At 37.8% G+C, this 26,877-nt stretch overlaps 2 protein-coding genes across 6 annotated transcripts in view; one reads left to right on the top strand and one right to left on the bottom strand.

The window, feature by feature from the left end:
- The first annotated feature begins 1,337 nt into the window (after window positions 1-1,337).
- On the top strand, window positions 1,338-19,551 carry LOC117329120 (2-oxo-4-hydroxy-4-carboxy-5-ureidoimidazoline decarboxylase-like). 3 transcript variants are annotated; one of them, XR_004533107.1, is made up of 4 exons: window positions 9,215-9,362; window positions 12,166-12,230; window positions 13,524-13,708; window positions 18,734-19,551. XR_004533107.1 is itself a non-coding variant. In XM_033886863.1 (3 exons), the coding sequence occupies exons 1-3, from the start codon at window positions 1,453-1,455 to the stop codon at window positions 19,063-19,065; spliced, it is 525 nt and encodes a 174-aa protein (XP_033742754.1). In that variant the 5' UTR covers window positions 1,338-1,452; the 3' UTR covers window positions 19,066-19,551. The 3 variants fall into 3 exon arrangements, 2 of the variants coding, with proteins under 2 accessions (XP_033742754.1, XP_033742753.1); XM_033886863.1 differs by lacking the exons at window positions 9,215-9,362; window positions 12,166-12,230 and adding an exon at window positions 1,338-1,460; XM_033886862.1 differs by lacking the exon at window positions 12,166-12,230 and having other exon boundaries at window positions 9,226-9,362.
- A 2,845-nt stretch (window positions 19,552-22,396) lies between these two features.
- Window positions 22,397-26,877, bottom strand: part of LOC117329118 (rho GTPase-activating protein 7-like) — a 140,889-nt gene continuing 136,408 nt past the window's right edge. For all 3 annotated transcript variants that reach the window (XM_033886858.1, XM_033886860.1, XM_033886861.1), the window contains one exon: window positions 22,397-26,367. In XM_033886858.1, the coding sequence (XP_033742749.1) occupies window positions 26,247-26,367 (121 nt within the window). In that variant the 3' untranslated portion in view covers window positions 22,397-26,246. The remainder of the gene's footprint in view (window positions 26,368-26,877) is intronic.

Below are 26,877 nucleotides of genomic sequence, written 5' to 3'. Positions count from 1 at the left end.
TACCTCTAGAAACTCGATTTTTTATTTAGCAATAGGAAGATTTGGGTTATAAAATCAATGTTTTAAAATTTGAACAAAATATGAATTTCAGCGGTATTTTATGATATTACATCATTACGTAATTCTCAACATATGTAAAAAAAACAAAACAAAAAAACAAAAAAACTGCACGCTGCATTCGCATTTACTACAAGTGGAATGGGTGTGACCTCCACCCACTTATCAAGGTGAAATTGTATAAGAGAATTATCTCTCGATTCTCTACAGCTGTAAACACTGGTCCCAGTTGACTTTTTTCGGACATCAAGTCTATTCGACAGTTTTAACACTGTGTAGTGAAACATATACCAACGTCTATAAATCTACACGCTCGATATGGTTGAAAGTAATCTTGGCCTCGCAAGAATTGATGTTGAAATTTCCAAAAAAGAGCTTATTTCCCTACAGAAGCTGATATCACTTGATAGAAAGTACGCTGTAAGGCACTTATTTCCTCCGCGTTCGTATCAATATTTTTGCACCCGAAGGCTTAAGAATGAAACAACTAAAAGGACGTATTCCCGATATTGCTACTATTCTGAACAAATACAAACTTACAAGCCACCTTGAAAAGTATATTTTTGGCATCAGATGATTCCGAAAAAGATAGAATTGACCATTTCGTGGTGCTTCCCAATATGGGTAGTGAAGATTTCGTACAGACTACCCTTGGCGCTGATTGGCTCCAGTTTGACAGCTCAACCAGTAAGCATGACTACCCTTGGCGCTGATTGGCTCCAGTTTGACAGCTAAACCAGTAAGCGTGACTACCCTTGGCGCTGATTGGCTCCAGTTTGACAGCTCAACCAGTAAGCGTGACTACCCTTGGCGCTGATTGGCTCCAGTTTGACAGCTCAACCAGTAAGCGTGAGTTTCTGCTCATGTGCGTAGCTTTTCTCGGTAAAGCTTCTCGTGTCTCACAAGAGCTGGTAACTTTTGATCACATGTAACATGTTTCTCTGAAATAACTATACATGAACTGACATCCAGGCGGGCAGAAACAAACAAGATTGTTAATTACCAGTTATTGACTAGTAATTATGTACTCGCGTCGCTTGTGTCGAATTCGTAATCTGTATACAGGCTGTGCTAACAAAATCTCAAATTGCTAGTAAATATATTGCCAATGTCCATGTAACATTAAATTCCGTGAAATAAAGATTGATGATGAGTATAGGTACATGGGTACCATGCTGGTATAATAGTATATCTATACCGCGGTAAAGCATCACTAAATATCACGCATATATATTACTCTCTGTCCTAGATAGTGGCGTTCTCGGGCGTCACCCGTGTACAGACGACAGTGCGTAGCTAGGTCAAGGTGTATCGGGGCTAACCCACGATCTGACGTATTAGAGATCTGTACAGTATCAAAACGATCTCGTATAGGACGTCGGGACACGGAAAACAATGTCCGAGTGAGTACTATAACATTCTGTGTAACTTTACCGAGGTTAAACTGGCCGGACACACCGCCTTAGTACTGTGATAAAATATACCTTACAGTTGATGAGATAGGTCGGTCTACCCGGTGAATATATGTAAGCCATATCATGAGTGAGTGTTGAATAGGGTATTGCCGAGTACAATGGCCGACACCGTCAGGTGAAACTTATTATTTAGAAAACATCCATAAAAAACGTTTTCACACAAAATTAGTTATTCACTGACGTTAATAGATGATAAAATAATGGCGGACTGTTGGCAAAAGTGTTTGTCCTTTTCATTTTAAGTTATTACACATTTAGTCAATGTTCATGGGGCTGCTTCCTAACCATTTCCCCAATATTTTATCTTCTATGACGTTTGTGAATTTTTTCACCTGATGGTGTCGGTCATTGCGCTCGGCAAAAATCCTTAAAGTCAATAAGTTAAATAGAGAAGGTCCAATCTATAGAATTGGAAATGATTTAATGACATGTATGTTTACAGGGTATATCATTGCTACCATGCTAGTATATTTACGCAATGTTTCAATGCATACTCGTTTACATAAATGAAATGTAATAACACACATTCACCACACGCACGTATCTCGTACATACAGGATAGGTCGTCCTTAAATAACCTTGGCTGTTGATAGAAGTAAACAATGCAAAACAAAACCTGTATAAGGGTAATTTCAAAACCGAATAGATACCACAAGATTTGCACAGTCATGTAATATACCTTAATGTTTGTCTGGACATGTAGTTTCTCAGAATTACAAATACCTTGCTGTGCATGCTAACAGTTTCTTCTATAGAGTTACTTTGTGGTAAGATGGAATAAGTTAGACAAATGATCAAACCCGAAAAATAACCATGCCGTTATGCTCACAAGTGTCTATCGCACAGAATAGGAGCATTTTTTCTACAGAATTATGTTGTTCTGACCTTGAAATGCAAATGGCGTCTGTGAGTAATGTTACATAAATATGACCTAAAGAGCGGCATTTCAAACAATACAAATATACTCTATTTGGTACTATTAAGACATCTGATTGTAGTAAGAAGGATGTTTACAAGGCAAATAGTTCAACTGTGGCGTTTAGGACCTATTCAAAAATTTGCATCTTTCACTTCAAACTCAGAGGTTGATCAATATTTCCTAAAAAAAAAACAGTCTGCTTGCCATGTTCACAGTTGTAAATAGAGTCTAATAAGATTTGTAATGTTGATAATGCCTCCTTACGGCTATATTTGAGAGATATCTATATATAGCTACATATTATCCACAACCGCCATTTGCATTTCAATGTCAAAATAGATTCAGTGTTTATACCATCGTCAAACCAGGTCAAGCCTATTGTGTGCTTGTGAGCAAATCGGCAAAGCTATTTTGTACAGTACACATACAAGCTAACTGTGTTACCTGAAACATGTGTGAGGTTCTTATTTTCATTTATTTGGATTTTTCTGTTTCCTATTTTTAAGGTGAGTAAAAAGTAAGAGGTTAATTGTAGATGGTCAGTTTAGTGGTAATATGGAAATGGCCTCTAATTGGCCTTGACGACTGTCGAGATCAGAGATAAGGTTTTAAGTAGTAATTAATAGAGTTAAAACCAGTGGAGGTTGTTTAGAGTCATGGTGTAATTATTAGGTCTTAAGTATATTAGATGTGAATAGTTGTCGGCCCCTTCTGGGGATGATATATTTTACCTTGGTGGTCATTCTCAGAGGCTGGTGTATATATGTTATCAGAGGCTGGGTTAGGTCCATATGGGTGGTTTATAAATAGACATGTGGTCATTCTCCAGAACTGGTTTATGCATAGCCGCCTGGTCAGTCTGGTCAGTCTGGGAGACTGGTTTATAAATAGGTATGCGATCATCCAGGGGGCTGCATTGAAATAGATTCTCAGCTCTGGTATAAATAGGTATGTGGTCATTGGGTGGACTGCCTTAAAATAACTTCCCAGGCTGTGGTATACATAGGTATGTGGTCATTGGATGGGCGTCCTTAATATGGAGTTAGTTTTAGAGAGTGTTTAGGGTTAGTGTTTGGAGTTGGTCTTATTAACAGGGAGACTTTGGATTTTATTATATTTACTTTCTAGGCCTACCTAGCGGTTGTCTCGTCCTTCTATGTCAACCATGCGGTGGTGTCGTCCTTCTACGTCTACCTAGCAGGTCTGTTATATGCTGTCACTAACGTTCTTACCCGTCAACCAGTTACTTCCTCTGAACAGTGCTAAAAAACCCTATAAAGAAAAACACAACACCATATCTGTGATTGCCTGTCTCGCAGCAGCACTGCTAGAAATATCAAAGAACGGGAAGTTGTTTGAAGAATAAAGTGTTGATACAAATGAATCAATCCAAGACCTTATATGTATATATATAGGTATATTTCAAATGTGTGAAACTACATAATCGCGTGAAAAATTCAAAGCTTTGGTAACCTCCAAGCGCTTCTCCAGACTGTCTTCTACGAAGCCATCTTCAGATCGATCGCTTCCCCAGCGACTATGTCTCCTCCAACACCTCTCATTGACCGATGATCTTGTTACGGCAGAAGCGCCTGAGACTTGACATTTTTCAAGGATATCCAAAGCAATATCATGTAAACTTGGCTTTTTACTGCCTTTCTGTATAATCTTGACAACATTCTAGTTGTCCATGTGCCACTGTACCCTATGGTCTTCCAGGCATACTCCTTTAGAGTTCAACGTTCGCCTAACTGCCACCAGTTCTCTCCAGGTTGAGCTTTCCAAGCTCTCGGTCGCTGTCCAATCGCAAAAAAAATGAAGGAATTTGCTTCCTTGACAATATATCCCCAATATCCTTCACCTGAAGCGTCTGTGAAAGCACTCAAACTTGACTCAAAAACACAACTGATGTCCCTGCCATAAACATCCCAAATTTTCCTTTTCCAAAATCTTAATTCCTTTTTGCAATCTCACTCAATATCACTGGATCCTTCCAGCTGGCGTTACTGTTTATACACTTGAATATTTTCTTGGTTTTAAATTCTACCAGATTACCTACTGCAGGTTTCATTGAAATCACCTGCCCTGCAACGCCTGTCAACTCTTTAACTCTTTAACTGCAACAAAATTCCCATTACATGCTTTGACCTCTAAATGCGCAATGCTGTATACCAATGTCCTCATGCTTTTTTCTGTGATATAAAATACTTTACCTTCAATATTGGCCATCTTAATCCTAACCAAATTAATTCTTTTTGAGGTTCCCACTTACACTTTTCCTGAGCACTTGAAAATCCAGCACTCTCTAAATCATGTTTGCTTTCTCTCTAGTACTTGCGCCCCGAGCCTATCTTTAAAAACATTACAATGCTCACCCCTTGAGTTCTTCATATCTTACTATCGCTTTTGTCACTTTTGTAAAAATGTATCCTGCCGTTGATATTCCAAATGATAAAACATTGAAACAAAAATATTTCCTCCTTGTCGTAAAATCCTATGCAAACCCCAGAAAAGATCTGTGCTCCCTAAACATCTCTATGTGGTGGTAGGCGGCTTTGAAATTGAAACCAAAAACAAAATCCCCTTTTGAAAAATACGTCTTTAGCAACCACGTTTTTCGTACTTGAATTTTGACAGTCCAAAACCAATTTTAGTTTCTCTTTATTATCTGCAACTGTTAAAGGATTCACAACGTGCGGTTTCTCTTTGTTAGCTAGCCCAAAAACACATCCTTGCGGTTGTGTCGTCCTTCTATGTCAACCATGCGGTTGTGTCGTCCTTCTATGCCTACCTAACGGTTATATCGTCCTTCTAGGCCTACCTAGCGGTTGTGTCGTCCTTCTAGTCTTAACTAGCGGTTGTGTCGTTTAGGGCTACCTAGCGGTTGTGTCGTCCTTCTAGTCTTACCTAGCGGTTGTGTTATCCTTCTATACCTATCTAGCGGTTGTGTCGTCCTTCTAGACCTACTTAGCGGTTGTGTCGTCCTTCTCCACCTACCTGGCGGTTGTGTAGTCCTTCTAGGCCTACCTAGCAGTTGTGTTGTCCTTCTAGGCCTACCTAGCAGTACAGTCGTCCTCTTGACGACCGTAAAACCTAACGTGGAGAAGTCTTGAAGGGAAAGTCGGAAAATTAAAATGTATATAAACAAATGTTAAAATGGGTGATACGTACTACCCCAATAATTTTTTAAATAGAATTTCAAGGAACATGAATTTATTTTGCATAATGTCTGATTTGATAGATTACCTCCTGCATAACGGACACGACATTGCGATATGCACGAGCTAACCTACCAAATCAGACATTTTACGAAAGAAATAAGATGATACATGTATGTAGCTGCAGTATGTTTTTTTCTGGGTCCCGTGAAGTCTGTCTTTTCACACCAATTATCGCTGAATATGACTAATATGGAAAACTTCCTCTAGATGACAATGGTAAATTATGTACACAAAGCACTTTTTTTCAGAACGCCAAGCATAGACTATACATGTACCTCTTGAAGATTTGGGTTATAAAATAAATGTTTTAAAATTTGAAAAAAATTTAAATTTCAGCGGTAATTTATGATATTACATCATTACGTAATTCTCAACACATGTAAAAAAAGAAGTCAAAGTTTACTGCACGCTGCATTCGCATTTACTGGAATGCGCGTGACCTCCACAGGTTTTTCTGTGTTTAATTCCGTTTCCTCGACCCATTAAGGAGGTCTGTCCGTGAATTAATTGTAACGTATTGCATAAATGCAAAACATACATCAACAAAAATCATCAAAAGGCCAACTCTGGTAATTTTTACATCACTACCATGTCAGCAAATTGCGGCGCCCGGGTGTAAAGCTCAAGAGCGTCTTGCCACATGTATAAAATACGGAAATGTTTAATTTTCCTATTTAACTATTACCAATCAATCCAATATGACTTGATGATGTCAAAATAATGAATTCCGATAAACTGTGAGATTGACAGTCATTTCGATCGCGGAATTGGCTGTATATGTTGCATAAGTCGTGGATTGCGGCATAATTTGGTCATACCCGCCTACACTGTTGGCGAATTAGCAAAAAATGAGAGGTGTTTTTCCTGTCCCTTATCCTTGCAAGTTATAGCCAATTTATCATTTTGTTCCGTGGTCGGGTTATTTTTCTTGGAGGACAGCATTATCACATCAAAAACGAGCAAAAATATCTCAACCGTTCTTCCGATCCCGTCTTCGGCGTTCATTTTCTACAGAAATTATCGTTGCCCGGGTGTAAAATTCATCGACGCCCAGGTGTAAGCACCAGCGCCCGGTCAGTACGATTGAACCCGGTGTTGATAGTAAGTACGCTGTAAAGCACTTATTTCTCACGCGTATGTATCAATATTTTTTTTGTACCTGAAGGTTTAATGAAACCACAACAAAAAGATTTATTCCCGATAGTGTAACTATTTTGACTAAATTCAGACTTATTGGCCATCTTTTGAAAATTATCTTAGGTATCAGAGGTTTCCGAAAAATGGAAAAGACTGGTCAATAGAGCGATTCTTTCCGTTGAAAATAACTTTCTTTGAGAGAGAATAGATAGTGACCTGGATTTAAGTCGGTTTAAACAAATCCATGATAGCTACCGCGTCATTGACATTCTTAAGATCCCTGTAAATGTAAAGCAGTTACAGAATGGATACCTTGTCATCAAGCACTTAACTGTTATTCTATAATAGTATTGTGGACATACTGTGTCATGTAATGATGACACATTGCATTATATTTACAGTTTCACTTCGCTCCGCCTCAATGAACATAGTTCACTCAGATCACTTCATTTCCCGTTGAAGATTTTGGGTCGCGTGCTTCTGTTCTGAGAGACGAATCACTTTCTTGTCGGCGTGTGACTTTACAATGGCGATCGAGTTTTGTACCGCCTCAGACCTGAATGCACTTTCACTTTGTGAATTGTGTAACATTGTTATAAATGTATATGAACACAAGTGGAATAGCCGCTTTATGTGCTAATAAAAATGCCAGTATAATGCAGACAGTTTAGAAAACAGGATCTGACAGAACACTGACACTCCCGATAGCACCGAGCTCAAGACCTACGTAGCGCAGTAGGTCTAACGTTAGCTGTATCTCGAATGCCATGCCTGATACCATTTCAGTGGTCACAGAAAATAAACCTTAATTTAAACACTATTTAACAACACAAAACAGACTGGTAGCAGAAGTATGCTATATCGAGAACAGGGACACATTATTGTCGTAATTTGACTCAATCTAAACATATGGAGGACACAAGTTTCCGGGAGTCGAATACCGCCAATTTTCAAATCAATGTTTCTTTATTTATTATTATCAGAATTTACATCCCAAAACGCCAGTGCGACAATGAAATCAAATATTTCAAGAACACCATGTACATCATCAGCTAACCTGCTACTAAAATCCACATTGTTACACTTTTTCTCGAGCTCTGAATATCCCGGCTATTAGACTGCATCACAGGGTTCGGCGTTATGAGTAAACATATAACATCTATAAATAATCGAAAGACTGAAAATCCATCCATCATTTAAATTATAAAACAAAATCTATTTTTTTCAAGGCTTTAGAGAGTATATAAACACTGTTTTTAATGTTGTGATATTTCACTGAACTGTCGTCACGTTAACCTTTTTTTCTAGCTCACTTTTTTAACCGAGTCCCTGTGGTCGCGAGTGACCAAATCACACACATACTATACTGTCAACACTGCACTTTAAATTCGTATTTATATGGGTATTGCATACAATATCATAAATATTTGTTATAAATGAATATTTTACCTTGAAAATATCGTATTTATGTGTATCAACATCGTAATAATCAAAACGTGTATGGCACTATATTTTGTGTTGCCTTGGCGACGAGAATAGCTGACTGTCTGCTGTTCCACTACTGTGCACACATGTACGATAAGTATAACAATGTTACAAAATGACGCATTTACGTCACACTGCCTGCGACCGAATTTTGAAATCAGTGGCGAAGTTTTTAATTTGGTTAACGTAAATATAAGGATTGATTGTCAATTTTGTTGCTTGCATGGACTGATGAAGGGAAGTGAATCTCGTACAAATGGTACATGAACTGCTTACATGAACTGCTTCGCAGTTCACTTCATTTGCACGAGGTTCACTTCCCTTCATCAGTCCATGCAAGCAACAAAATTGACAATCAATTATTAAGTATAGCTACTCGGATGGACTTTATTAGTAGTGTAATGGCAACATATGGCATTGACCATTTCATGGTGCTTCCCAATATGGGTAGTGAGGATTTCGTACAGACTACCATTGGCGCTGATTGGCTCCAGTTTGACAGCTCAACCAGTAAGCGTGAGTTTCTGCTGATGTGCGTAGCTTTTCTCGGTAAAGCTTCTCGTGTCTCACAAGAGCTGGTAACTTGTGATCACATGTAACAAGTCGGGAAGAAACAAACAAGATTGTTAATTACCAGTTATTGACTAGTAATTCAATACTCACGTCGCTTGTATCGAATTGGTAATCTGTATACAGGCTGTGCTAACAAAATCTCAAATTGCTAATAAATCAATATGTTTTAAGAAAATTTCAATATAGTAAATATATTGCCAATTTTCATGTAACATTAAATTCCGTGAAATAAAGATTGATGATGAGTATAGGTACATGGGTACCATGCTGGTATAATAGTATATCTATACCGCGGTAAAGCATCACTAAATATCACGCATATATATTACTCTCTGTCCTAGATAGTGGCGTTCTCGGGCGTCACCCGTGTACAGACGACAGTGCATAGCTAGGTCAAGGTGTATCGGGGCTAACCCACGATCTGACTTATTAGAGATCTGTACAGTAACAAAACGATCTCGTATAGGACGTCGGGACACGGAAAACAATGTCTGAGTGAGTACTATAACATTCTGTGTAACTTTACCGATGTTAAACTGGCCGGACACACCGCCTTAGTACTGTGATAAAATATACCTTACAGTTGATGAGATAGGTCGGTCTACCCGGTGTATATATGTAAGCCATATCATGAGTGAGTGTTAAATAGGGTATTGCCGAGTACAATGGCCGACACCGTCAGGTGAAACTTATTATTTAGAAAACATCCATAAAAATGTTTTCACAGAAAATTAGTTATTCACTGACGTTAATAGATGATAAAATAATGGCGGACTGTTGGCAAAAGTGTTTGTCCTTTTCATTTTAAGTTATTACACATTTAGTCAATGTTCATGGGGCTGCTTATCTTCTATGACGTTTGTGAATTTTTTCACCTGATGGTGTCGGTCATTGCGCTCGGCAAAAATCCTTAAAGTCAATAAGTTAAATAGAGAAGGTGCAATCTATAGAATTAGAAATAATGTAATGACATGTATGTGTACATGGTATATCATTGCTACCATGCTAGTATAATGACGCAATGTTTCAATGCATACTCGTTTACATAAATGAAATGTAATAACACACATACATCACACGCACGTATCTCGTACATACAGGATAGGTCATCCTTAAATAACCTTAGCTGTTGATAGAAGTAAACAATGCAAAACAAAACCTGTATAAGGGTAATTTCAAAACCGAATAGATACCACAAGATTTGCACAAAACCAGTCATGTAATATACCTTAATGTTTGTCTGGACATGTAGTTTCTCAGAATTACAAATACCTTGCTGTGCATGCTAACAGTTTCTTCTATAGAGTTACTTTGTGGTAAGATGGAATAATTTTAAGTCAGACAAATGATCAAACCCGAAAAATAACCATGCCGTTATGCTCACAAGTGTCTATCGCACAGATTAGGAGCATTGTTTCTACAGAATTATGTTGTTTTGACCTTGAAATGCAAATGGCGTCTGTGAGTAATGTTACATAAATATGACCTAAAGAGCGGCATTTCAAACAATACAAATATACTCCTATTTGGTACTATTTAAGACATTTAAGACAAGGCGTTTGGGACCTATTCAAAAATTTGCATCTTTCACTTCAAACTCAGAGGTTGATCAATATTTCCTTAAAAAAACAGTCTGCTTGCCATGTTCACAGTTATAAATAGAGTCTAATAAGATTTGTGATGTTTATAATGTCTCCTTACGACTATATTTGAGATATATTATCTACATATTATCCACAGCCGCCATTTGCATTTCAATGTCAAAATAGATTCAGTGTTTATACCATCGTCAAACCAGGTCTAACCTATTGTGTGCTTGTGAGCAAATCGGCAAAGCTATTTTGTACAGTACACATACAAGCTAACTGTGTTACCTGAAACATGCATTTCCCCCATGGTTTGTTGAAATTTTCAAACAGCTTAACAAATAACATTTCAACAGCATTGCCCATGGTTATCCATAATGCATACTAACAATTGCTAAAGCTACTTTTATTAAATAGCACCATGGAAGTTGTGTATGCTTGTAAAATACCACTGATATCAATGCATTTTTAACTGCATTTAAGACGTAGTGTATAATCTATTAGATTTTACCTGTGTTGTCCCACGGCTTGTTATCATCGGTGTCTTTATTGATTGTAAAGAGAGCAGAAATGATATTCTGCGTCATGCAAGATATCTATATAGATATGTAATTGTGAGCATTCGCATAGTGCAATATAATGATTTTCTATATAATTGATATAATTGTAAACTTCTCCAAAGTAAAAGTAACTGAACATAAAAGTGTATATCTATGTAAATTTCGCCCTTAGGTTCATTTGTATCTCAATCTTGTGTTTTAGATTTTGTAAGTGGTTGACCAATACAAATTAATTAGATTATCGTGTGTGAGGTTACATACGGGGTTACGGCTTACATTGATTATATATCATCCTGTTTACCTACTTTCTGCGGTATCTCTCTTATTATTTGTCTTCAAATGACGTAAATGTTAAAATGACATCCAAAACAGGTTTGGTTTACTTGTGTATCATCTTCCTCGTCCCCGGTACATGTACATTGTCCTTGAGTTGATATAGAACACACTGGCTTATTAAGGTATCCATGTCTTATAATTGTCAACAACGACACCTCCTCTAAGCTACAGACTCGTCATCGCCGACACCCCCTCTAAGTCTTAAGGATGCTACCGACTCGTCAACATTAGTCTATAATCTTAATCTTTAGTCAAAGGTAATCAATAGGAACAGCTAATCATCAAAATATATGATAAATGTAATGTATGCAATTGTCCTATTGTTTTATTGTCATTTTCTGATACGAACATCGCTGCTTCCCCATTTTTATATATTCAATCTACGTCATGGATTCCGTAAACGACGCCGATCTACTGATGGAGATATAATGTTGGGCATCACTGGACACTATGATAGACATTCTAATTCAAATTACGAAGTGGGGTTCAGTGTGTTAGACTCTCGTTAGTGTCCTTGCTGCCGCAGTTCTCAATTTGAGAATGTGACATTTCTCTGACTTGACATAGAGCAGAACATTTTATTTCAAAATAGTTATACAAAATTGATAGTGTTTAATGGGCGTTTGGCCAAAGGCTATATGATTACAAGCTACCGTATCAACCTTTCGTTAACAATTCCTCTTTACATGGCACCGTATTAACGAAACCATACTTGATATCTGAATTATTATTTTTTCAAAAATTTGAATAAATTTTGGAAAGGCTTCAAGTGAGATATTATTTTCGCGTATAAGTTTTGCTATTTCTTGATTTAAGCGAGTTTACAGAAAGTTGGATTAAGCACAGATATGATGTTTGAACACGAGTTTCACCGCGTTTGAGTAAGATTACAATTTTGTTTACTTGGTGTTCTGTTCTTATTTTTGTGTCACTATATATTAATAAAGTATCTTAATAACAATCTTGATAATGCAAATAAGAAGCACATTACCAAAGCCTTTATAGTTCACTTATAACCTATAAAAATGCATTTGTAATCTGCAATAAAGCTTGTATTGCGACTGTATTTGTGCAGTCGTTATGAAACTATCTCGACTAAGTCTGTTGATTGGGCTAGGTACGGAGGTTGGGGTTTTGGAATGGAGGTTGGGGGTCGGGTATGGAGGTTGGGGTTTTGGTACGGAGGTTGGGGTTTTGGTATGGAGGTTTGGGTATGGAGGTTGGGGTCGGGTTTGGAGGTTGGGGTTTTGGTACGGAGGTTGGGGTTTGGGTATGGAGGTTGGGGTCGGGTATTGAGGTTGGAGTTTTGGTATGGAGGTTGGGGTCGGGTATTGAGGTTGGAGTTTTGGTATTGAGGTTGGAGTTTTGGTATGGAGGTTGGGGTCGGGTTTGGAGGTTGGGGGTCGGGTTTGGAGGTTGGGGTTTGTGTATGGAGGTTGGGGGTCGGGTTTGGACGTTGGGGTTTGTATATGGAGGTTGAGTTTATTAACGGAGATTTGGGTTTCGGGGTTTGGTGTTGAGTTTGGAGGCTGTGTATAGAGGTTGGGGTTCGGGGTTTGAGGTTCGCGATTAGGAATGGAGGCTGGGAGTTGGTATGTAGGATGAGGTTTGTATATGGAGGTTGAGATTTGGATATGGGGATTCCGGTTTCGGGGTTGGGTATTGATTTTGGGGTTCGGGTATGGAGGTTGGGGTTCGGGGTTCGGGTTCGGGGTTGGGTTTGGAGGTTGGGGTTGGTATGGAGGTTGAGGTTTGTATATGGAGGTTGATGTTTGGGTATGGAGTTTGGGGGTTCGGGTTTGGTATGGAGGTTGAGGGTTGGTATGGAGGTTGAGGGTTGGTATGGAGGTTGGGTTGGTATGGAGGGTGGGGTTTGGGTGTGAAGGTTGGGGGTTCGGGTTTGGTATGGAGGTTGAGGGTTGGTATGGAGGTTGGGGTTGGTATGGAGGTTGGGGTTGGTATGGAGGTTGAGGTTTGTATATGGAGGTTGGGGTTTGGGTGTGAAGGTTGGGATTTCGGGGTTCGGGGTTGGATATGGGGTTGGGGTTTGGGTATAGATGTTGGGGTTTGAGCGAGAGTGGCGGGCAGGGGTAAGTCCTATCTTACACATATGTTACTGAAGAGTGATTGCATCAACATATGTACTATTTCACTCCGTATAACTTCTATTTCAGAAAGACGTTACTGTCCGTACATGACGTCAACCAATTGACGTCCGATGATTTCATTGATGTGTTTGGTAACGTGGTGGAACACTGTTCACTGTGTGCGGCCGCTGTGTGGCAGCACCGTCCGTTCACGGACGTACATCACATACACAAGCTCGTGTGTGACTTCCTAGATAATATTCCTTATGATGGTAAGTCATGGTGGAAATATTGATGTTTTGATAACTTTATGTCAAACATTTGTGTCATTTAGGTAAGGCGAACTCATCATTATCCAGATAACCCTGAGTTAAAGAGAAAAGTATGTATGCTCGTCATCCATGTTACCCATAAAACATTACAAACCACGATCCCGCCATGTAATTCTAGGTGACATCAGACCACGTAAGGTTCTCTTAATGGCAGAATAGATGTGGTGGCATCGGACCACTAGGGACAAACACCTATTACTTCATGTCACACAAAAAATACGGATAATTTCAAATAGATAATTTTGTCCACCATTAAATATCCACGTGGTATTTATCAACCCGCATCTCACGAATCCCTTTGTTAGTTTTCTCTGCCATCTGTTGAGGAATCAAATGACAGATGTAAACACCACTGAAAGTTGATATTACTTTCTCTCATCACTCACAGATTTGTCTACCGTTTTACTTGTCAAATATTTCTCTGTCAGCCCCTAGGGTGTGATATCTCTGCCATCCCCTAGGGTGTGATTTCTCTGTCAACCCATAGTGTGTGATTTCTCTGTCACCCCCTAGGTTAGGATATCGCTGTCATTCCCTAGGGTGTGATTTCTCTGTCATCCCTAGGTGTGATATCTCTGTCACCCCCTAGGGTGTGATTTCTCTGTCACCCCTAGGGTATGAAGAATAGCACGTGCTAGCAATAACACAATGAAGTCACGTCGACAATTCAATGATATCAAGTCAACAATGGTTTTCATTACATTTATTCATTTTTACATTTAGACAACTGAACCATATGAAAATAAAACAGTATGACGGGAGGAAAGTAATCATCCCTTGCCTTGAGGACGTGGCAGAAAGCGCTGGCTATCTCTCTGTCACTTCCTCAAGGAAGGGGAAGATTTGTATTAATTTAGAAATTGAAAATTAACAATAAAGAATTTAATAAATTGTTAAACTTATCTGACATTTTAGTTGTACTCCGTCTCTCCGGGTTATCGAATAAGATCGAGGTAACAGGGTGGTGTTTGTAGTGTCCTTGATTTGAATATCCGATCAACATACCTGTAATTAATAAATTCATTTAAAGACAATGCGTCGCCAATACATTCTACAGGTAAAATTAGAGAATCTGCAACGGTCGTGTTATCTACTCTCTGATATGAAGCATCGAGTGAAACAAAAACAAGTCGGCAAAGAGGTGGCACTGTTCTCGTGGTCATACTAATAGTCGATCTAGTCACAAAAGTCAACAAAGATTCCAACGATTTCATCCTCTTTGTATTTTAAGTCATATGCTTAACGAAGTACATTTAAGCATTGAACGGCTTTCAGTAGCGCGCTTCATGGAATTTGCCTCTGTCCAGTTGGCATTCATATTGACTATGAATGCCAACTGAAAGCCGTTCAATGCTTATATTTACCATCTGCAATTTTTTATTTGTCGTGCGATTTTTTTTTGAAATTTTCAAATTCAAATTTCAGTTGGCAGTTCATAAGCTGGTGAACTCGCAACTGAATTGGTAGGGTTATATAGTGGCAGTGCCATACAATGGTAAATATTCCAATATAATTCACAACCATGTATTAGAAACGGCGTTCGTATTTCTTGGAAAAGAAAGCTCTCGTCACAAGAAAACGAATACGTTCCTTGAACATGCAACAACGCTGACAAAAGAGTGTTTTTTATTGATTAAAAACAAGAATTGAATGTTGTGTACTTTTATAATATACCAAAGGTTAAATAAATTTAGATATTAGGCCTCTTTGAGATCGTTTTTTAATAAGAACAAATTGCGTCTCGAAGAAAAGTGATCATTTTAGGACGCCTTTATTTCCGGTTTATTTATTTGTTTGTGTTCATTAGATATTTGCATATACCATGGGTGTCATTTTAAGCATTTCAGTAGCGAGCAATGCTATCGTCTTCATGTTAAAATGGAGTAGCGTAGTGTAAAGAGTGGAGAAGGTTAGTGTAAACAGTGTAAAGGGTGGAGAGTGTAAAGAATGGAGAGTGTAAAGAGTGTAAAGAATGGAGAATGTAGAGAAAAGGGAGTCACAGAATGGAAAGAGTAAAGAGGGGAGAGTGTAAATAGTGTAAAGACTTGAGAGTGTAAAGAGTGGAGAGTGTAAAGAGTGGAGAGTGTAAAGAGTGGAGAGTGTAAAGAATTGAGAGTGTAAAGAGTGGAGAGTGTAAAGAGTGTAAAGAGTGGGGAGTGTAAATAGTGTAAAGAGTGGGGAGTGTAAATAGTGGAGAGTGTAAAGAATTGAGAGTGTAAAGACTTGAAAGTGTAAAGAGTGGAGAGTGTAAAGGGTGGAGAGTGTAAAGAGTGGAGAATGTAGAGAGTGTAAAGAGTGGGGAGTGTAAATAGTGTAAAGAGTGGGGAGTGTAAATAGTGGAGAGTGTAAAGAATTGAGAGTGTAAAGACTTGAAAGTGTAAAGAGTGGAGAGTGTAAAGGGTGGAGAGTGTAAATAGTGGAGAGTGTAAAGGGTGGAGAGTGTAAAGAGTAGACAGTGTAAATAGTGGAGAGTGTAAAGACTTGAGAGTGTAAAGAGTGGAGAGTGTAAAGAGTAGACAGTGTAAATAGTGGAGAGTGTAAAGGGTGGAGAGTGTAAAGAGTGGAGAGTGTAAAGAGTGTAAAGAGTGGGGAGTGTAAATAGTGTAAAGAGTGGGGAGTGTAAATAGTGGAGAGTGTAAAGAATTGAGAGTGTAAAGACTTGAAAGTGTAAAGAGTGGAGAGTGTAAATAGTGGAGAGTGTAAAGAGTAGACAGTGTAAATAGTGGAGAGTGTAAAGGGTGGAGAGTGTAAAGAGTGGAGAATGTAAAGAGTGGAGAGTGTAAAGAGTGGAGAATATATAGAGTGGAGAGTGTAAAGACTTGAGAGTGTAAAGACTTGAGAGTGTAAAGAGTGGAGAGTGTAAAGAGTGGAGAAGAATAGTGTAAAGAATGAAGAGTGTGAATAGTGTAAAAAAACGGAGAGTGTATAGAATAAAGAGTGTGAAGAGTAAAGAGTGCAAAGACCGGAAAGTGTATAGAAGGAAGAGTGTATAGAATAAAGAGTGTAAAGACCGGAGAGTGTATAGAATAAAGAGTGTGAAGAGTAAAGAGTGTAAAAACGGAGAGTGTTAAGAGTGTAGAGTTGAAAGCGTAATAAATGGAGAGTATAAAGAGTAGAGAGTGTAAAAAGTAGAGTGGAGAGTGTAAAGAGTGGATAGTGTAAAAAGTAGAGTGGAGAGTGTAAAGAGTGGATAGTGTAAAAGTAGAGTGGAGAGTAGAGAGTGTAAAGTGTAAAGAATGAAGAGTGTAAAGAGTGGAGAATGTAAAGAATGAAGAGTGTAAAGAGTGGAGAGTGTAAAGAGTGGAGAGTGTAAATAGTGTAAAGAGTGTAAATAGTGTAAAGAGTGGAGAGTGTAAAGAGTGGAGAGTGTAAAGATTTGAGATTGTAAAGAGTGGAGAGTGTAAATAGTGTAAAGAGTGGAGAGTGTAAAGAGTGGAGAGTGTAAAGATTTGAGATTGTAAAGAGTGGAGAGTGTAAATAGTGGAGAGTGTAAATAGTGTAAAGAGTGGAGAGTGTAAAGAGTGGAGAGTGTAAATAGTGGAGAGTGTAAAGAGTGGAGAGTGTAAAGAGTGGAGAGTGTAAAGATTTGAGATTGTAAAGAGTGGAGAGTGTAAATAGTGTAAAGAGTGGAGAGTGTAAAGAGTGCAGAGTGTAAAGATTTGAGATTGTAAAGAGTGGAGAGTGTAAATAGTGGAGAGTGTAAATAGTGTAAAGAGTGGAGAGTGTAAAGAGTGGAGAGTGTAAATAGTGTAAAGAGTGGAGAGTGTAAAGAATTGAGAGTGTAAGGAGTGGAGAGTGTAAATAGTGTAAAGAGTGGAGAGTGTAAAGAGTGGAGAGTGTAAAGAGTGGAGAGTGTAAATAGCGGAGAGTGTAAAGAGTGGAGAGTGTAAAGAGTGGAGAGTGTAAATAGTGTAAAGAGTGGAGAGTGTAAATAGCGGAGAGTGTAAAGAGTGGAGAGTGTAAAGAGTGGAGAGTGTAAAGAGTGGAGAGTGTAAAGATTTGAGATTGTAAAGAGTGGAGAGTGTAAATAGTGGAGAGTGTAAATAGTGTAAAGAGTGGAGAGTGTAAGAGTGGAGAGTGTAAATAGTGTAAAGAGTGGAGAGTGTAAAGAGTAGAGAGTGTAAAGAGTGGAGAGTGTAAATAGCGGAGAGTGTAAAGAGTGGAGAGTGTAAAGAGTGGAGAGTGTAAATAGTGTAAAGAGTGGAGAGTGTAAAGAGTGGAGAGTGTAAAGAGTGGAGAGTGTAAAGAGTGGAGAGTGTAAAGAGTGGAGAGTGTAAAGAGTGGAGAGTGTAAAGAGTGGAGAGTGTAAAGAGTGGAGAGTGTAAATAGTGGAGAGTGTAAATAGTGTAAAGAGTGGAGAGTGTAAAGAGTGGAGAGTGTAGAGAGTGTAAAGAGTGGAGAGTGTAAAGAGTGGAGAGTGTAAAGAGTGGAGAGTGTAAAGAGTGGAGAGTGTAAAGAGTGGAGAGTGTAAATAGTGGAGAGTGTAAATAGTGTAAAGAGTGGAGAGTGTAAAGAGTGGAGAGTGTAAAGAGTGGAGAGTGTAAATAGTGTAAAGAGTGGAGAGTGTAAATAGTGTAAAGAGTGGAGAGTGTAAATAGTGGAGAGTGTAAATAGTGTAAAGAGTGGAGAGTGTAAAGAGTGGAGAGTGTAAATAGTGTAAAGAGTGGAGAGTGTAAAGAGTGGAGAGTGTAGAGATTTGAGAGTGTAAATAGTGGAGAGTGTAAAGAGTGGAGAGTGTAAAGAATGAAGAGCGTAAAGACTTGAGAGTTTAAAGAGTGGAGAATGTAAAGGGTGTAAAGTGAAATGTTTTGATACATATAAATCAGAACAAACACACACTTGAATTACGGACTTAATCCTATTATTAGTCCGTGTTCAAATAGAATACTTCTAACTTGTAGACAAATAAGAAGATATAGAGAAAAAAACAACTTACATTAGTGATGAAATATTCCGTACTTTCAGGTAAACAAGGGGTCCTCCGCTTGCATCCAGATCTTGCCGGGAAGGTCGCAGGCCTAGGAGGCCTAACGGTGGAATCACAGAACGAGCAGAAGGCTGCTGGGATTGATAGTCTAACTCCGGCTGAAAAAGAAACCATCCGAGAGAGAAACAAAAGCTACAGGAACAAATTTGGTTTCCCGTTTGTCATATGTGCTCGTAAAAACAAAAAGGAGGCCATTTTGGGTGGTCTGAAGCTTCGGTTGCAGAATGATATTACAGAAGAAGTGCTGAACGGGGTGGAACAAGTAAAACTGATTGCGTTGTTGAGGCTGTTGAGCATTGTGGAGGAATGAGTTTGTTACGGTCATTGTTGAACATTGATAACATTACGGAAACAATTACCATTAATATAGAAGTCAAACGTAGGATGTATGGTTACGACAAAATTGTTCCATAGTTAGAGTTTACCAATTAAAAAGCCAGCTTACTAACAACTGATCGTGACCTAAATGTATGTTGTCGATGATATATTTTAACAAGGGTCTTATAACAGGAGGTCGGATAACACAAAAGTAACACGCTTACCTATATGGCCGGGGTTAGATTTCCCGATCAATATGGACAAGTATTGGTCATCTATCTCATCGCTTGGGTTGTCTCCGGGTACCTGATTTCTTCCCAATGAAAGGACCCTCATGTGCTTACAGCCGGGCCAATCAGGGTGATCAATATACGTTGATGTAACTTGTTCCGCAATTGAATAAAGTTTACAGTTATAAAAGTAAACTATATTGTTTGGCGAGACTTCCTGTCAATATTAAATTCAAATTCCTAAAGATTGGTTTGGTTTGTTTTTGTTTAACGTCCTATTATAACAGCCAGGGTCATTTAAGGATGTGCCAGGTTTGGAGGTGGAGGAAAGCCGGAGTACCCGGAGAAAAAACACCGGCCTACGGTCAGTACCTGGCAACTGCCCCACGTAGGTTTCGAACTCGCAGCCCAGAGGTGGAGGGCTAGTGATAAAGTATTGGGACTCATTAACCACTCGGCCACCGCGGTCCCTGAAATTTCCTAAGGAGGTTGTTTTAAATTCGTAAGGAGATTCAGTTGTATGGGGTGTCTGGGGCCCTGACTTCCGTTATCGAAATGTTGTTCTTAAACAAAGCGGGATGAATCCCATTCATTGTTACAGGTTTGTTATAGGGTTAACAAGCCATGTTATTAATAGTTCTCTACGGTTATCATTCCTCACGTTCAGATTCGGCGACTCTATCGAGATATACATGTATACATGTACAGGAACATGTATATGTAATTTATAGAGTAATGTACATTTTATATGTACCTAAACGCGACCCCTGGTGAATTCCTGCTGTGAGGCTAAATGAGAACCAGATGAACAGACTTACTGTAAGAAAGCCTCAATGCCCTATCCGGTCAAACCTCTTGCTGATATCACGGAAGACCATTCTAATTTCTTTATCTTTACCAGAGCAGAGAACATGTCATAAGAAGTCGATATTAGTTGATTTATAGTGGAATCGCCCGATCTGAAGCGAGACAAACACTGATGCAGATGGTTTCTGCAAAGGACGTTAATGAAACTCCTATATTTACATGTAACAGTCGACGGGAAAAGACCCCAATATCTTGTTTACAATGCCAATACACTTTGAAAGCTGTCCGTCTTCATTTTAATCAACCTCGATTAGATTTAGATACATCTTTTTTTTTTTTTTTAAATTTAAAATCAAACCATGTTCATTTTCAAACCATACTGAACTGGGAAGATATTCTCTTAGAGCCAGTAGAGTAGGCATTTCACATGAAAGAGTACATTCTATTCTGACCGAGGATCTTGCAATGAGAAAACTTTCGGCCTGATGGGTGCCAAGACTTCCGACAGTTGATCAGAAGCACATCAGCCGCACATCAGCCGCACATCATCGCGTGCTAATCTTAACCTTTTTGAGGAAGATCCTACCAACGTTCTTTTGTCACTATGGATCAAACATGGGTCCATTATTTTACCCCGGAGGCCAAACAACAATCGATACAATAGAAGCACCATTGCTCTCCACGCCAAAGAAGGCAAAGACTGTTCCATCAGCTGGGAAGGTTATGGCCTCGGTATTCTTGGATGCAGATGGTATTCTGCTGACAGATTATCTCCAAAAGGGACAAACAATTAATGGCACATATTATGCTTCTTTTCTGAGGCAGTAACGGGAAAATATTAAACTTAAGCGCCGCGATAAGCTCAATAAAGGTGTGTTATTTCATCAGGACAATGCTCCTGTTCACAAGTCTCTCATTGCCACCATGGCTACCATTCACGATTGTGGCTTTAAATTGATTGAGCATCAGTCTTATTCACTGATTTCGATCCATCAGACTTTCATCTATTTCCAAAACTGAAAACAGCTATTTCAGGCACCCGCTTTCAGTCTGATGATGACGTCATACATGCAGTGGTTGACTTTCTGAAGAGCCAAGAAAAGGAGTTCTATAAAAGTGGCATTGAGGCCCTTAAACACCGCTGGTAAAAGTGTATAGATAATGCAGGGGATTATGTTGAAAAATAATACAATATGTTCGGCAAAATTAAAATTCTTCAATATGAGGCTCACAACGTATCAATCAGCCCTCGTATATTCAACTAAACGAAATGTCACTAAGAAATATACAACTATTTAAGGACATATTACAATGTGTAAATAAAAGATGTCAATGTGTGGATTTGAGCTAAATTAAATTAATATCTAATATATGTAAAAAATCGATTCACATCTTACCTTCTAAAACATCCCTTCAGTCCACTTAGAAACAAATTATTCTACTGATGGTAGTTGTTGTCTCCAGGACAACTCCTTAAAGTTCTGCGATTTCCTCATCCTTTGGTTAACAAAACTTGACCCTTCCTAAACTTTAGAAGGGAATCTTAAAATATAAACCTTGGTATGGTGTGGTGTTATGAATTTTCTCACAGTGAATAGCACAGGGACCTGAGAATGTGTTACAGTCTGTGTAATTGGGTCTACCTTAGTGTGCATCAAACATTTTGAGAAGTTTTTGAGAGGCTAGATTAAATTCTGGTAAAAATGACACACTTGGTGTTTAGAAGATATAATTGGACAATATTATACACCTATATACAACTATACACAGGAGGGTAAGGCCTAAATACACTGACTGCAACAAAATTCTCTGGACTCTGTAGTGGTGAATGACTGGACATTTTTCCAGTGTGAGATTCCCTTGTCATGTCATGGTTAAAATTAAAAGATTTCCCAGTCACAAAACAACTCCAGGTATTGGCCCAAGAGGGAATGTTAAAATTGATTTAGTAAAATCATTATTCCAGACATTGTGATGACATCTCGACCCTATGGGGCCAAAGTTAATACATTCATCCTTAATTTGAACATCTGTTTTTAACAAACCTTGATTGGATATCTGAATTTAGTTGTGGATATTCCTGTCGCAATTCATAATTTCTTTCATATATTTTCCTTCTAATATTCAAAACCTTATTCTTCCTTCAATCATTCCAGACATCAACTAATCAAAATTAGTGTTTTCTTCTTTCTAACATCTTCAGTGATTTTTTTTTGATTTTTTTTATAGTTCTCAAAATCACATTTCCTAATTAGTTTGAGTTTTCATGATAACAAAGACAAGATATATATTTGAGAGCATATTTATTAAGTCAATATATAGAGTTGTTTAGTAAATGAATCAATGACGTTTATGTCACCATAATAATAGCATACAATAACATGGTACAAGGAATTATGTAGAGCCGACACTGAGGTACACACCAATATTACATCTGGCAACAATATATATATATATATAAGTAATGAATGTAGATAACATCAATATCAGTGACTATATACTGGCAATATATAACACATAAACAGGGTGTACCATATCCAACCTACTTAGCGCCCATGTCATTACACATAACTCTCCTTTTCACTCCTCTCATGTGTAAAATAACTGCTCAGATGTGTGGAAATAAATGCTCGAGTCAAATTTGTATTTAAACTTTGAATCCAAATACATGCATTTCATATCAAACTCCGTCCCTTCAATATGAGTTTATTAAATGTGAAGCGTGACCAACTAACAAAACTGCAGTTAATTTAAATGTCCACCTTTGTTGAATGATCCAAAGATTCCTGGTAGGAGTAGCTTTAGTGAGAAGAAAACCCAATGAATCTTCAAGCTTCAAAAATGCAGAGTAAAAGTTTCATATTCGAAACATGGACTATGGCTTTAATATTTTGATAATGCTCAATTAACAATCCATCTAAAGCAATAACATTTACATCCTAAAGGTACAGTATTTTGGGTTTTTTTTATGGATTTTGCTATGTAATGACATAGGTGCTAGTGCAGTAGGACAGGTACAGGGATTACTTTCTATACTTCCAGATCTTGGTAAGTCTCCACCTTTTAATATTATAGCCCAACTTAATAAACATGGTTGGTTGCCTCAGATGCTGTGTAATACACTGGATATCACCTGGTAATCACTTTATACTCTAGCTTGTAATGGATAAAGAGACACGGACAGGAACAGGACTTTTTTCACCTAAAATTATTTAATTTTGTATTCGTAAATTGACAGGTTCCCACTTTTTCTCTTTCTTGAAATTTCAAAGTTTCATTGAAGAAAATTCTACAGAATAAACCTCTTTTTTGGCCCACTTAGAAAATGCACGTTAAACCACAGAAGAGGTGTTTTAAAATATCAGATTGACGTTTTTTTTGTGCGTTGTGAAACATCAGATCCAAACTATTTCGGTTTTCGCTCATATTTCCAGAAAGGTTCTCCTGTATGTTAATATGATATCCCTAAAAAGATTGAAAAATATTCCAAACGAAATTGCTTGGAACCGGGAAAACAGCACATGACAATTCAAGGACTGGGACTAAGGAAATTACACAATGCTCCGACATCATACCACACAATACACAGATACATAAACAAACTGTGACTAGCACCAAAGTTCAAAGGAAAAACAAATCTCCACCAAGTGGAAATCTGAGCTGCTGAACTGAAAATAAAAATAACTAGTAATGCTAATTTCACCTCCTCACTCAAACCCAGCACTATATTGCATGAGCTAAGATTCTCCACAATAGGCTGTACATCTCTGATATACATACAAACATACAAACTCTGACAGAATCTCCCACTTCTCTCAGAATCAATTCTTGGTCCCCCAATAATCATACAGAATACATATCTCTATAAAATACCTTTAATATCTCCTTTAGTTTTGTTTTGGTCCCAGCCCCTCTCAAGTTGTTAAATTCAACTGTCAGAGCTATGTATACCAATATCTTTAACCAAGCAAGACCATAATCTCTTGATCCGAGTTATCTAACTAACCACAGTTATTTCCCCTTGTACTCAATATTATTCTACAATACTAATATCTAATTACACCTGAGTGTTCCCTTTCTGATAAATTTCAGACAAAATATCGAAGACAATTTTCTACATTGGCAGTGATCATTACTAAATCTTCACTTTGTACAGTCTTTAACAAGTGATTTGTGGATGTATATTTTTTGGCAAGTTAAGGGACTCTCTTGTATGCTACAAAAACATGTTTCAATTTTACACTAAAACTTCAATACTTGTTTAAATATTCTGCTGATATCGAAGTAAAGACATCTCGCACAGTACTTGCCATTTCATTTAAACCTGAGGTTTTCATTACATTGAAAATAAATAAATGAAATGCTACAAGTTCTACAAAAAAGTAGCTTTTCTAAACAATTACCTATAAAAAAGGGGAAAAAACAATGAAAAAAAAATATCACTGTGTCCACTGCAAACTGTTTATATCCCAATCTGTTCCAATTTCTGATCCCTACGGATCTATGAGTATATGTTTAAGTCTGGCCCCTAACTGAGCCATTGGACTATACCATGTGAAACTTGTCAGGGGTAGACAGGATGGTAATGCAGACCGTTCCATCTACTGGGTACGATCATTAGAATGCTACTCTGGTTATTGGTACACCATTTTACCTCTCAGTTCAGGGTTAAACTTCTTTTGACATTAAATGCAAATTCTTTTGAGCTCCTCTTCTACACAATATTAATGATGGATAAAAAGACAAAAAGACACTGTTTTAACAATATTTGGAGAAAAAAATACACAATTACAGAAAAAATATGTTCATGAAAAATGAAAGAGAAAGTGGCACATTACAATATTTAAATAATGGATCTCATAAAATATTTTGTAGATCTTATTTCCAGTAGATTTGATTGTACATTTAAATAACATCCCTAAATGTTACATACTATGCTGCTGTTTTGTTAAAACCTTTTGTAGTGTAGATGTTTGAATACTTCACATCACACATGAATCACCATGATGGTATCATGTGAACATTTATTTATGACAATAAGTGAAAATCTAATTCTTTTGAAAACAAATATAGAACAGCTAGTTTTTAGATTTGATTTAACACATAAAAAAGCTGTCTTGTGGACTTATCAAAATACATGACTTCCTAGTTGAATTAAATTTCATTTTCTTTGGTCTGTTACTAAAGGTACAATGAAAACTACTGTACACTTTGTAGATGTACAAGCCAATCTTCTTCCAGAAAAAACAACATATCCTGTGTATAGTAAACCTAAGTTCCCCCTATACTCACAACATATACTCTGTATTAGAATTTCTGTTTCTGTATCTTCAATATTTGAATATGTCTTTTTTTTTTCTCGAATTCCTGGTTAAAATGTACCATACAACTTATTGAGATAACATCCAATTCAACAACCGAGTATATTTCTAAAATATCTCTTGCTCAGCTTAAAGATTTTTAATATTTTGAACAATCTTTAATATATTCCTGAACAGATGTTCACTTTGTAATAAAACGCCCTTGTTCCATATTTTAACAACTTCAGATAAAAGATATATCTGTCATAAAATAACAACACAGACATATCTGTGACCTAATATCATAAATGCAATGACTTAAAAATATCATAATACAACAAATGAGGATTATCAGATTTTCACCTGCTTTCAGACCCGTCCCCCGCTACGCTCTGTCCATATGGTCAGTCTGTTACCATGAAAACCACTTAAAGTGATTTGATTTAAATAGTACACACTTTTTATTGAGGCAGTCTTTGTGCCAGCACCTTGAATGCCAACAGATGTAAAATTTACCCTCACTGTATAGATTATATTACAAGCTTTGTTTGAACCTCCTTCACAAAGAACCTGTCTTTCATCTCACTCTGTGATGATTCCAGATAAGCACTAATTGAATTTCCTTGAGATTGACATCACTTCACCAGAGATCTGCCATCCTCTTCATGGCCCCAGGCTATAGCAGATAATAGTGTGAAACTGCTCTGAAGGAATGTGTGAAGATCTCCAATGAAATGGTAACTCAAGTGTGTTGGCATCAATGTGGTATGTCACCATGGCAATCACTTCTAGTCCATCACAATTTGGTCATGTGATCTGTTGCCATGGTGATCTTGCTACACCGTTGACTCACGGTCAGGTCCTTCTGAAGTCTGTTTAAATGAGTCTCTTATTCTTTCTAACATCCCACAAGTGATGTGACCGAAAGACCTCTTGTACCACTCGGACGTTCGCCCTCTGTCAACATAAGGATTCAATATTAATATAAAGCATATAGACCACAACACAGAGTTACAGAGAACAAGTCATCTGGTACAAGGTTCAGTTCCATCACACTGACACTACAGTACTATCAGCTGATAATGACTATTTCAGTGAAGTATGAACCCCACAGGAGGACTACAAAACTAACGAATGTATATAATGCCTTGTGGGTTCTGGCGAAAATGCAGCTTAATATGAATCACTTATTTTGGTAGTTCCTGTTTGGTAAATCTGGAGTCCTCCCATTAGGTAAACTTTTACTGGAATAGCCCCAGGTTATAGGTTTTCATCATTAATTCTTAGCCTTGAAAATGAGCTACACTTGTATCAGGACCATTTTCCGAATAATTCATCAACTGAATTAGCTATGCTTTAATTTGAGGTAGATATGACCAAGATAATAATAATGAAATTCAGATTTGTGACTAAAGACGTTAAAAAAGAAAGTGAGATCCTGTCCTCAAATGTAACAAGATAACTGTC

Source organism: Pecten maximus, chromosome 6, assembly GCF_902652985.1.
Source record: "Pecten maximus chromosome 6, xPecMax1.1, whole genome shotgun sequence".
Lineage (NCBI taxonomy): Eukaryota > Metazoa > Mollusca > Bivalvia > Pectinida > Pectinidae > Pecten > Pecten maximus.
This window is presented reverse-complemented; position numbering and strand designations above follow the sequence as displayed.

Bases quoted from the DNA above. Each gene is read 5' to 3' on its own strand.
- LOC117329120 (XM_033886863.1), top strand. The intron at 13,709-18,733 runs GTAAGTCATGGT...CCGTACTTTCAG, and splicing joins AGATAATATTCCTTATGATG to GTAAACAAGGGGTCCTCCGC.